Source organism: Engraulis encrasicolus, chromosome 21, assembly GCF_034702125.1.
Source record: "Engraulis encrasicolus isolate BLACKSEA-1 chromosome 21, IST_EnEncr_1.0, whole genome shotgun sequence".
NCBI lineage: Eukaryota > Metazoa > Chordata > Actinopteri > Clupeiformes > Engraulidae > Engraulis > Engraulis encrasicolus.
Genome location: NC_085877.1, coordinates 12,285,361 through 12,298,620, shown reverse-complemented (window position 1 = coordinate 12,298,620; position 13,260 = coordinate 12,285,361). Strand labels below are relative to the sequence as shown.

At 47.4% G+C, this 13,260-nt stretch overlaps 1 protein-coding gene across 2 annotated transcripts in view; it reads right to left on the bottom strand.

Annotated features, from left to right (window-relative positions):
- The window catches only part of ptch1 (patched 1), a 101,992-nt gene that overhangs the window by 78,001 nt on the left and 10,731 nt on the right, over positions 1 to 13,260 (bottom strand). For both annotated transcript variants that reach the window (XM_063186205.1, XM_063186204.1), the window contains exon 3: positions 811 to 1,000. In XM_063186205.1, the coding sequence (XP_063042275.1) occupies positions 811 to 1,000 (190 nt within the window). The remainder of the gene's footprint in view (positions 1 to 810; positions 1,001 to 13,260) is intronic.

Here is a 13,260-nt window from a genome sequence, read left to right as displayed (position 1 = left end):
GTTGCTGTTGACTATTTATTTGAGTTGCATTGTAAATTGGGTAGAGGTGGGCCCTGAACATTTGACAAAATGGGCCCCAAGTTGGAACATGTTGGGAACCCCGGGTTTAGACAATTGAGGTGAGTAGTTCTTCTCAGATGCTTCTGACGTAAAAGGCAAGGCATGTTTGATTAGTGATGAGTGTTGGAGGCACTGTGAGGTATGCAGACCATGGAGTTGTCTGTGGAGGCACTGTGTGGTATGTAGACCATGGAGTGGTCTGAAGAGGCACTGTGAGGTATGTAGACCATGGAGTGGTCTGTGGAGGCACTGTGTGCTTCTTCTCATCTGTGGAACACGCGGAGGCACACCTGGCTGGCTTTGGAAGACATTTGGTTCTTCAGTAACATACGAAGCCTGTGAGGAGAGGTGTGTGGTATGGAGTGGTGTGTAGTGGTGTGTAGTTGTGGTGAGCGGCTCACCTGCAGAACGCATAAACCCGCTTTATACTACTTTTGGAGTGGATTGGAATGGTGTGGTGTGGAGACGATCACACCTGAGCATCAATTGATGTTTACATGATGTGAAGTGGTATGGACAGATGTGTCATGAGTCTCACCTGTGGAAAATGTACATGTGCACGCTACTGGCCTTGAGGGCTTTTCGTTTTTTTCCCATTATTTAAGTGTGTTTGGAGTACATGGAGTAGTTTGTATTTCTGGTGTCGGGTCTCGCCTGTGGTATATGTGAACGTGCAAGCGGCTGGCCTTGAGGGCTTTTCGTTTTTTGATGAAGAGTGTGTGGAGTACATGGACTGGTGTTGGGTCTCACCTGTGGTACATGTAAACGCGCACACGGCTGGCCTTGAGGGCGGACTCGTGGTGCTGCCTCAGGGCCTCCAGCGTTAGCACGTTGGCCCCGCGCTCCCGCGGCGTCTGGATCATCAGCTGAGGGTTGAACATGGCCTCCTCCCCGATCTTCTGCCGCGTGTACTTCAGCTCCTCGTTCACTCGGCCCCCATCTGAACAGGGAGAGGAGGTGGTGGATGTGGAGGAGGAAAATGACGAGGAGAAAGAGGAGAAGGAGGAGGAGGATGAAGAGGAGGAGAAGGAGTAGGGGGGGGGGTAGAGATAGAGCAAGAGATAAAGGATGATAATGGAGTGGAGTGTTGGAGGAAGAGGTCAAGGTGGAGGAAGAAGAGGAGGGTGAGAAGGAGGAGAGAGAGAGAGAGAGAGAGAGAGAGAGAGAGAGAGAGAGAGAGAGAGAGAGAGAGAGAGAGAGAGAGAGAGAGAGAGAGAGAGAGGTCGGCAGAGGTGAGTGACCGACCACACAGACAACATTCCTGACCAGAACACAGCATCACGGTCACGGTGCTCTCCCTAAAGAGGGGAGCTCCACTGCCTGCCACTGTGGCTATTTCATTTTATAAATCATACTTTACACACATTTTAACACTTAAGAAGCACATTATGCAGATCACATTAGTTCACAATGAAACCCCTTGTGCCAAGCCAGTTGCAATTGTAAATCTGTAAACTCTGTGCACAAGCAAGACTGGAATATACAGTTTATATTTTTATAACTTAAGAATTGTTTATTTCATAACAGGCGACTGTGAGTACTTTTGTGATAATGCCATAGTTTATATAATCACAGACCCTAGTACTGGAACATATTGGGTTCTTTTTTTCCATTCTTAATCAAACACAGGCCTAATCAATGGATAATATTGGAAACACACAGTATGTCCCCCCTGGGCCACGTTCTAAATAAACTCTACTAACCTAAAAAGCAGAATCAACAACCGTTTAATTGTTTACGTTTATCGGCCATTAGGAATAAATGTCACCGATGTCACAAATGTTATTTTAACCAATCGGAAAGGAAAATCTGTGGAGCATTTCCACACAATTGGGGCCCATGTTAACATCACCCGTGGGCAAAGATTGAGATATGTACACAAACAGTACTGCGAGTATAAACAAATTGCTAAAATGTGCAGCTTTTCCAGAAGTCTCTCATGCCATTCCAGTCAAACTGAATGTGAATTAAGTTTATATGATGCAGAGGGTAGACCACAACCTCAGGCAAATACGTGCACACAAACATGTACGCACGCCAGCACGCACATGCACACTACGTATGCACACATAGAGACACACACACACGCCTTCCTATTTCTCAAATCACAGGGGAAATCTAAAATATATTTTTCTCTAGTAGCCTTGATGCTTTATTATGTATGCATGTGTATGCATGTGTGTGTATTTGTGTACATGCATGCGTGTGCATTTGTGCGTGCATGCCTGCCTTTGAGTGCGTGTCAGTCCATCTCAACCCCCCCACCCCCACCACCACTACCATATTGTGCAAACGGAAAAAAAAGTTCTAAACAGCAGAAAAGTTCCACTTTTTCGTGGAAAATGAAAGACGCAAAAAATGGTGGGGGAACACAAGTTTGCGTGAGAGGAACAAACGAAGGGAGGGGGTGAGAGAAAGAACAAGGCCATCATCTCCCTTCCATCAGTGCTGGGGCAGAATACTGTAGTCGCCTCACAGGACAACACCAAAAAAACCTGACCGAAGTGATTAAAATCTCCCAAAATATCAAAGCTGTCGTCTGTTGGAGAAGTTGAAATAAAAATGCAAATGACGCATCTGTCGTATTTTTTGAAAGGAAGACTTCAGCTGGGACCAATACCCCCCACTCCTCTACTTCTACTTCTTCCTCTTCTTCTTCTGTTTGGTCCCTTTCTTCTTCATCATCATCTTCTTCTTGGTCTCCTGTTGGTCCCCTTGTCTTCCCTGGTTTATTTTCGGAGCCGGGAGCGCCTATTCTATTAGCACCATGGCTTTTGTGGTGACATGAAAGCGCCCTTTTGATTTAAATTTAAAAAAAAAAAAAAATAAGTCCTGAGGAAATCAACCTGGAGAATAGGCCTCTCTGAATTCACTGAATTCACCAGGTTTTTCCTCCAGTCCTTCTCCGCTGGATGGATAGATGCTGAATTGCTGGATGCCACAGGTTTTGTTGGTCAGGCCAGTTGGGCCCTGGTGGTTTTACTTATTAGGAACAGCAGTTTGGGGGCTGTGACTGCAAATGGTTTGCAGAGGCATTGGGGGTGGTGAGGGGGTGATGTAGTGAGGGGGTGGTTGTTGGTGGGGGGGGGGGGGGTAGTTTTGGCTAGGGGGGGTTGGCTGAGGAAGATTTATGATTGTGGGGTATTCAAAATTACTACAACATGCAGAAGGGGCACAATGAGGACGAGAACGCTGAATGATGAACGATCTCTAAATGCAACGTGACCTTTACGCACGTAATAATACATTTCATGCCCGATTTGTATCACTTCTCTCCCAAATACCTCTTTATTTGATTCAGTCGTCAAGCAAGCTGTGTGTGCATATATCTGAGACCAGCTAACTTACATAAAAGGGCAAATTCGTTCGGACGTTCGGTTCCTTCTATGGATGGGGGGGAGGCTTATTTCTGCAAGCCTTCTTCTGCGCATTGGGGTTTATTTTATTTGAAGGGAGGACGCAACATGGCGGGTGTCTTTGTGGCCCATTAAGATCTCATGGTTACGAGGCTCTCCCACATCCGCATGCACATGGGAAACAGAAAGAGAGTCTTGCATGTGTGGTGGTGATGTGTGGCTCAACCAAGAAGACAAATTGCTTTTAACAAATAAGCCATTTAAAACACATCTATTTCCAAACGCCAGGGCGCCAGAAAAAACTGCTGTTTTGATGAGCACACAGTGTTCTAATTCTCCCAACTAATTCCCTCACCAATGGAATCATTTGTCTTCCTTTCTCCTTTTGTCTTTTTGTCCTTTTCATCAATCTTTCTCCATGCTTTGATGCCTGCTACCATTAAAAGGACACACTAGCATGACGTCAACATCAGACTACTTGGTTGGGCCTAGATAAATTCCTACAATGATGTATTAAAAACTCCACAACATAGTGTAGTGTACAGTAGACTGCAAAATAATGATATCCCCTACAAAGGATGTTACATCGGATGTAAATTATGGTATATACTCCTGCCTACGTTGCACACTATTACGGATGTAAAATACATGTTCTTGCCTACATCGCGCACTATTCAGGGTGTGAAATACCATGTTGTGCCCCCACATATTCCGCGAGTGAAACAATTCAGATTTCAGGCAGCGCACAGTCATCTGCGATAAAAAGTTGGCACGAGGACATTCTCCGTCCCGAGCGAACAACAAGCGTTTGCGTGTGTGTGTGTGTGTGTGTATGTGGCACGGTGCCTAGGGATAAAGGCAGCTTCCGAGAGGTTCCAGTCACAAAACCACGGCGGCTCTGAGCAGCCTAGTGCGATAAGCCAGCGCTCGGATGCCATGCGGCATGACTGTGGTATGCTCACATGCCGCTACACTCTGGGTAGGCTGCTCTGGCAACAAGACTACATGGCAAGAGTGTTCTCTGTGTGTGTGTGTGTGTGTGTGTGTGTGTGTGTGTGTGTGTGTGTGTGTGTGTGTGTGTGTGTGTGTGTGTGTGTGTGTGTGTGTGTGTGTGTGCCTGCATGCCTGCATGCGTGTGTGTGTGCGTGTGTGTGCGTTAGGACTGGGCTATTTCATGGGCATGGCACAGTTTAGGGAGTAAAAACATTTTGAATCATTCCACAGGGCCTTTAAGGCAGGGGCCATTGGTCACTCGAGGACACTTTTTATATCATAATAACATTATAATAATAGTAATAATAAAAAAAACTAAATTCTTTCAAAATTGTATTCCTATGCCTCGACATTTCTGGCGATCATATTAAGCTAGTCGGACTGTATTAGGATAATGACCCATCTACAAGTGTGCTTCAAGCATGCAAGCAGTATAATAACACACTAACGCTCGCACACTTCAGCTAAAAGTTAGCGAGAAATTATATGTGTGTGCGTGTGTGTGTGTACATGCAAATATGTTTGCGTGTGTTTGAGAGGCATCTCCCACTACGTTGTAGCCCGCAGACAGGAACCATACTTCACAAAGAGAGAGAGAGAGAGAGAGAGAGAGAGAGAGAGAGAGAGAGAGAGAGAGAGAGAGAGAGAGAGAGAGAGAGAGAGAGAGAGAGAGAGAGAGTGAGAGAGAGAGAGAGAGAGAGAGAGAGAGAAGGGTTCAGTTGTCCCAGGCCCAGTGCAAGGGGGGCCCCCAGTATCGGGTGCTCATTACATTGTAATGGGGGCCCTTTCAGTTCACTATGTTCCGGACCCGGCCACAGCTGTCTGCGTCCATGTGGAGGTGTGTGTGTGTGTGTGTGTGTGTGTGTGTGTGTGTGTGTGTGTGTGTGTGTGTGTGTGTGTGTGTGTGTGTGTGTGTGTGTGTGTGTGTGTGTGTGTGTGTGTCTGACTGTGCTGTAGCCTACTGATGAGAGTGGAGGGGAGCATGCTGGGGCTTTACCTGGCCCTAACCTGACCTGCAGCAAGCTAAGCAGTGGAGACTGGCAGCCTGGCTGAGCTCGGCTGCTGACAAAACCTCCTTGAAGAGTGTGCTTTGACTGGCCCCCGCCGAACACAATGCACACAGACATACAATATGTGTACACACTTCTCACATATGCCTACACACATATCACGGTCATTGGCGCACACACAAACATATCAGAGCGCACACACACACTGCAGTCAGAGCTCCACACAGTCACAACGCACATACATGCACACATACAAGTGCACAACAGATGCGCGCGCACACACACACACACACACACACACACACACACACACACACACACACACACACACACACACACACACACACACACACACACACACACACACACACACACAGAGTTTGGCTGGTGTATCAGATGCATAACAGACCAAAACAGCAGGTGAGACTCGGAGTAGGGGAGGGAGAAGAGGAAGTGAGGGAGGTGATGGAGGGGAGAGAGGGAGGCAGATTCAGGTGGAGGGCCGGCCGCGAGCGAACCCCACTATTCGTCCTTGGGGGACCCCATGTTTCACAGGAATGTCGATTCGCTACAGCTGTTTGTGATTACTGACAAAGAAGGAGGCGTGTGTGTGTGCGCTGTGTGTGTGCTGTGTGTGTGTGTGTGTGTGTGCTGTGTGTGTGTACTGGGGGGTGAGACAGAGTGTGAGTGAGTGAGTGGGTGGACAGGAGGCTGCCTGGGTCGACGCTCTAAAGTCACACTCACACACATCCCCTGTGGTGGATCTTACTGACAAGTTGCCCACAAGTAGACTGGCATCATGTAACGGCGTATGTATCTCACGCCAGTGAATTCCGCGTTGAGGTGCGACGCCTTTGCATGTTAAGTCGTGGTCCTCAACGTCACAGGAGCGCCCTTTTGTCACGTGACGTGGTTTGCACAGTTGTCCTGCCTTGTCTGCCAATTTCTGTTGCCACTGCGAATTTCTGTGGCTAAATGCGAAAATGCTCTGCGGTGTCCTGACCAAAACCATGCCTGACCCTCACCTGTCAGTAAAGTATCATTTCTGCTGCTTTACTTTTGCGAAAATCAGCGAGACAAGCAAGGAAAATGGCGAATATGTTGCGAAATTGTGCCAAGACAAAAACCATCCCTAAACCTAACCTGTCACAAATTGTTGTGGAGTACGAGTCAACATGCAGAGGTGTAGTGCACCAATGCCACTGAAGGTTCAAGTCGGCAAGTTATCTTACTTACTTGTATGATGCCATGTTGTGCCACAGAAGTCAGCTGTCCTGAGCTACAAGTGACTCAAGTGCAGCTTACTGACTGACGTGAATGCCAAGAAAGTTCAATCCCAAGGCTGCCTGTTATACTATTTTGTCGCCAAAATGTTCTCAGTCTGTTACCTCAGACTCTTGGTAATGTCATAGCAATGTTTTTATGATGGAGTTTTTTTTTTGACTGGCTAAACTGCATTTAAAGAGGCTACAACGAGCCATCACCCCCTTATAACATTTTACAAGCCACAACAATATACAGTTAGCATTTTAAATGTATTTCAGGGGGGTTGCTGTGGCACACTCTGCTAGCACACTGTACCATAAATGTGTGGGAGCCGGGTTCGAGTCCGGCCTGGGTCATTTCCCGACCCTACTCTGTCTCTCTCTCAAACCCATTCACTCCCTATAAGCATCTTCAGTATCACAATAGAGGCAAAGGCACGTAATATATTGAAAGAAAGAATTTTAGATCATAGAAAGAAAGAAGGAGAGTGTATCTTGTGATCATATGGTTTCTTGTTTTTACCACAAAGATGTCGAGATTGCATCTCATCAGCGACAAGTGGGAAAACAAACAACAACTGTGTTTCTGCTACTAAGCCAGTACACACAGTGATCTATCTTTCTGAAACATTTAAGAGAGAATATGTCCTTTCTTTGTGCTTCTTATTGTCTTCTTTCAACCACATCAAGTTTACATATTTTATCTCAGACTGCATCTAAACTGATCATGAATGAATGAATGAATGAATGAAACTTTATTGTCATTGCACAGGTACAACGAAATTGGTAAAGTGCAGATGCTCACAGTGCTTAAAAATCAACAAAGAAACCTAGGCCTATATATATACTGTATAAAAAATAATTAAGATTTTTAAAAGTCAGCTGTGTAAAATTAAGTGTGCAGGTTGCTTTTGGATAAAAACTGTCTTTTAGCCGGTTGGTTTTTGTACCCAGAGCCCTGTAACGCCTGCCTGATGGCAGCAGCTCAAACAGTTTATGTCCAGTATGGTAGGGGTCTCTGATGATTTGCTTGGCTTTCTTTAGACAGCGACAGGAGAACCACTCCTCTAAAGAGGGCAGGGGACAGCTGGTGATCTTCTGAGCTGTGCGCATGACATGACATGGTGAGATTCAAGCAAATGACAAAAGAATCACTGTGCTTTTTTGTTTTTCTATTTTCGATTTAACTCAGTTGTCAGACATAGTAACATCTCTACTGGTCAGTGACAAGGTGGAAAACACAAAAATGCCAAGGAGGCTCTCTCCACTTGTCAATTCCCCAGCTTGCCTGAGTGAAGGCCCAGGCCAAGTCCAGCTGATACACTACCAACAGCTGTACATAACTCACTGAGAGCACACCAACAGCCAGACACATAATAGCTTCACATGTGTAATCTATAAACAGCATTAAATCACACTAAGTCCTTTTCTACATTATTCAGTATTCCACAACGACTCTCATCCAGCCCACCTCCACCACTGCCATGAGTGAATGCATCAGTCCAAGCCTTGCTGCTATGGGATCGACCATGGCTTAGTGGTTAAGGAAATGGGCTTTAGACCAGAGGGTTGCAGGTTCGAATCCCACCCTTTCACTCCCTATATAACTCCATGGCTGGGGTGCCATTGAGCAAAGCAAGGAACTTAACCCTGCGGACGTTGGACTTACAAGCGTGGCAATAATTGCAGTATTTTCATACACGGCAAAATATGTAGAATAACAACATACATGTACAGTATATATATTGAAATACATACATTGCTCAATGTATTACATTATACATCTCAAGTATATCAGCCATGTGCTATGGTCTCGTACGGGTGTGGTCTAGGGCTCTTTGGGGACTCATGGAGCTGCTCTGTAAACACAGCTGGAAGGACCAAAAAGGCCCAACGCCTCCACGCCAGGGGCTGCAGTGCAGACAACTTCACAAGGGGTGCTGCTGTAGTGTCCACAGGGGCAGCTTTCTTTCTTGCCTTCGCACCACTAGCTGCAGACAATCTTAACAAGGCATGCTGTCTAGAAGGGCTGCCTTCCCAACAATTTTCTGCAGACACCTTCACATGATCACCAGGCCTGCAGGTGTCAAGGAGAGCAGCTCCCTGATCCTCTAAGACAACAGCTGCAGACTCCTTCATAAGAAGGTCTGCTTTTTGTCTGTCCAGAGTGGCTATCCAGCTCCCTCGTCTCTTCTCCCCTGCCTTCACTTCACAGAACCAGACAGACTTCAAACTTAACAGGCAACACAAAGGATGCCTTCATTTGACCAGAACGCAGATCAGATCAAACGAGATCAGATCGCGAGGCATTTCATTTCATGCGATTTGCGCCAAAATAATCTGTTTGTGCTTTTTTATTTTTGCCATGTGGCGTTTTGCAAACGTCAACAGAAGCCTCCATTTGACCGCATTTACAGTATGGGGCAATCTGGTAACTGTGGACAGTGATGATAGGCAAACTGGATTCATTAGTTTCAATTCAAGTTTTAATTAGTTTCAATTCAACCAGGTGGTCATTCAACCAGGCAATAACATGGCAGAATTGGACAGGCAAAACCAGGTCATTTGGAATATGTGGCATGGCACTTTAACTAATGAGTCCTGGCCGGCCGTCACTGAATAACGAGTCATCTGAAAACTGACCGCAAGCAACACAAAAGCGCACGATACAAGCAACTCTGGTTGGTGTGTGTAGTATGTATGTCACCTATAATTTTGCACCAGAGCCACAAGTTATTTCTACTGGTTAGAACACTGCAGTCAAAAGTTCATAAAACCTAAGACGTGCATCTCATCACAAGATCATCAATCACACAGACTCATTCGTTGCCAATATTGTGTCGGCAGCCTCAGGTGTATACTGTATACGGATGGTCTACTGCAACTCCCCAATTGCAAACACAACTTCGGTAATATCAAAATACACAGACTTGATTTAAAACTCAAACAGTCAAAATGGCGTATTGAAACAGACACATAGGGCCACCATGGGGACTATCGGATCCATCTGTCCGCTAGTAAAAAAGAATAAAAAATCAACTTCGGCTGTTTCTCTCAGTTTACTGAGAGAAGTATATTTCGCCCGTCTCGTCCTCCTAAGTAGAATAAACGTAAACATGGCTTCCATTTCTAACCCGAGAACAAAGGGGAGGATTCCACAAACAATGGAATAAGAAAAACATGCATCACAAAACGCCCCGAAGACATTTTCCAAAACAGCGGCGGTGGTGATGGTGGTGGCAGTCACTAAAAGAGTGCCCGCCGTGCACTTTTGCGGCTAACATGAAAACAAATCAACAAATTCTAAAACATGCAATAACAAGCTCTGGCTTTGAGAATGCCCGAGCGCTACATCTAAGACATTCTCCAGAACCCTCCATACTGGAAGCCGGAGCTGCAACACTGAGAGCTACCCAGTATTTTTTTTCCTTCGTGGTAATTCAACACTTAGAGAGTCAAATTAACATTTGGTGCGAGAGTTCTCTATAAGAATTGATTTAACACTTTTTACCATGTGGGAGTACAGAATCAATGCATACTGACATAATCAGTGATTATCATCTTTGCAAAAGAACGGTTACAACTGTGTGGTGATGATTGATGATACAAAATTATGTATATAATCCTATGAAACTGCAATGCAAGATAAGAAGACATCACACATGAATGTGTGAATGACACATGTTTCTTTTCTTGTAACGCCCAAAATAGTTTTGCACTGCGCACATCAGGAGAAAACACATTCATCAGTTGGCATTTCCCACATAATCCCCAACCCCCAACCCCAAAACTGTATTTACACCATATTGTGTGGAGCAAAGGAGGCGAGAGTGGGAGGGTGGGGGTGGGGGGTTGTTAGGTGGGGAACGGTGGGATTGGGGTGCAGCTGAACATCTCCAGTATTTTTCCAAAACTCTAGCAAAAAGAGGGGGGTTATAGTGTGTGTGTGTGTGTGTGTGTGTGTGTGTGTGTGTGTGTGTGTGTGTGTGTGTGTGTGTGTGTGTGTGTGTGTGTGTGTGTGTGTGTGTGTGTGTGTGTGTGTGTGTGTGTGTGTGTATGGGGGTGTATATGTCTGCCTCTGCAGCCACCTCCATGAGGGGGCCTTGCATTTGTTGCATAACATTAACCCCTGGTCCCTCTCCCTCTCCCTCTCCCCTCCTCGCTCACACTGCTCCCCCTTTTTTATTTTCCCCTTTTCACAATCACACACACACAAGAGAAAGACAGCGAGAGCGCAAGATAGAGATAGAGAGAGAGTGAGACAGAGAGAGAGAGAGAGAGAGAGAGAGAGAGAGAGAGAGAGAGAGAGAGAGAGAGAGAGAGAGAGAGAGAGAGAGAGGATTCTCTGTGAGCTGACATTGGGCCCCCTTTTTAAAAAGCCTCAATCCTACACACACCCCCAACACCCCCCAACACACACACACACACAACCCTCCAACCTCCAAACCCCAGCCCCATTCTCTCCCCATTCAGAGGGGGGCCCGGTGCCTTTTGATAGGCTTTCCTCTACAGGCTGCTGTAGGGGCTCAATACAAAAGGCTTGCACACAGGGGCCACGGCGGGATGGGACGGGACGGGACAGGACGGCATAGGATAGGAGAGGATAGGAGAGGATAGGAGAGGATAGGATAGGCCCCCAACGTTATAACAACTAGGGGCGCACAAACACACCTACCCAAAACCCACCCACCCTCTCCAAGACCACCACCACCTCCACCCCCTACTCCAGTTCTTCCCTGAAAATTCAACAATCCCAACACCCACCCAGCCATCCAGCCTGCAATCCTACCCTGAAAACTCAACTCAAAACCACCCAACACCCACTAGAGCCCAGCCACCCCTCTCCTGTCCTCTCCTCTCCACCATGCCTCTTCTAAACACCACCATGAGGATTCTCCTTGCGCTGGGCTGTGCCTGTCCCTCCCCAAACAAATCCCACCACAACTACTCTGCTCTGGGGTGGAGGTGGTCTGTTGGCTGCTGCTGGTGGTAGCGGTGGTCCTGGTGGGGGGTGGTAATTCCGTAGGTCCTGGTTCTTAGTGGGTGGTGTAAGCCAGCTCGGGGACTAGGGGACCAGGAGGGATGAGGAGAGAGAGGAGGAGAGAGAAGAGGGAGGGTAGTGTTGATTAAGGGTGGTGATGGAGGGAGAGAGAGGGGGAGGGGGAAAGCAAGAGGAGCGTGGATTTTAAGGCTTTTATAGGGCCTTTTCTGAGCTGGGAGTGTTCGAGAGAGAGGGAGTGTTACAGCGAGAGAGAGAGAGAGAGAGAGAGAGAGAGAGAGAGAGAGAGGGAGAGAGAGAGAGAAGCCAGGGGGAGGTCGGCCATCTCCAAGGACTGAGCAGCAGCAGCAGCAGTTGGGATTTTTCTCTTTCTTTCTTTCTCTCCTCTTTTTTTCTTCTTCTTTCTCGGGTCCCTGTGTTGCGGTCGGGATTAGCTGGATTACATACAAACTCAGCGAGACCCCCTGTGGAGGCTGGAGAAGATCCCCCGAGTGGGGTCAGAATGGCAGGTTAGCCTGGTTGCTCCACGCCACACCACGCCACGCCACACACTCATCCTCCCTTAACACACACACACACACACACACACACACACACACACACACACACACACACACACACACACACACACACACACACACACACGCACACGCACGCACACACCCACATACACACAGTCCAACTGCCTCCCCACCCAACCCACCCACATCTGACTTCTTTCTTGGGTGCCACCCCCCAACACCTCTGCCACCATCAACCCTCCAACCTCCACCAATCCCCTATTTAGATGTCTACTTTGGATGCAACGCCACCACTGCCATTCGTACACTTTCTCAAGGGATAGGGCAGGGTAGGGTAGGCTAGGCTAGGGTGGGCGTTTTGGGGCTGAGGTAGGTGGGTGGGTGACTGGGAGCATGGAGAGCCAAGGGGGGTGGTGGGTTGGTGGGTGGCTGAAGATTTAACAACCAGGCAAGGCAGTCAATCTTCCCCTGGCTCTCTTTCCCTCATGTCCATCCTGTCACCCAGGGCTTTCAGTGTTTCAGTGACCAGGGGTGGGGGCGTTGTGTCGTGTAGGGGAGTGCGGACTAGACATTCAACATGGGGTAGGAGTGTGTGTGTGTGTGTGTGGGGGTGGAGGGGGGGGGTGTCGTCCTGGTCCCACGGCCTCATTCCTAATCAAATCACACAGCCATGACATCATCCATAATTAGCAAGGCCAGTGGCACTGCACAGAGCAGGACAGAGCAGACAGGAGTGCACTAGAGCCCTGGCAGACTACAGCCAGCACCGGAATCCAAAGCTGAGAGAAACACACGCACGCACACACACACACACACTGAAACACAGATGGAAACACACACGTACACACACGTGCACAAATGCACAAATGAGCGCGCACACACGCGTGCGCGCACACAGACACACACACACACACACAAGCAGCCGCGCCTTAATATCTTTGTGGGGCCCTCCCATTGACATCCATTCATTTTAACCCTAACGATAGCTAAAGAATACTAAACTGCTAAACTGTGCCCAAACTAAAACAATCCCTAACCCTAACCTGTCAGTGGAAA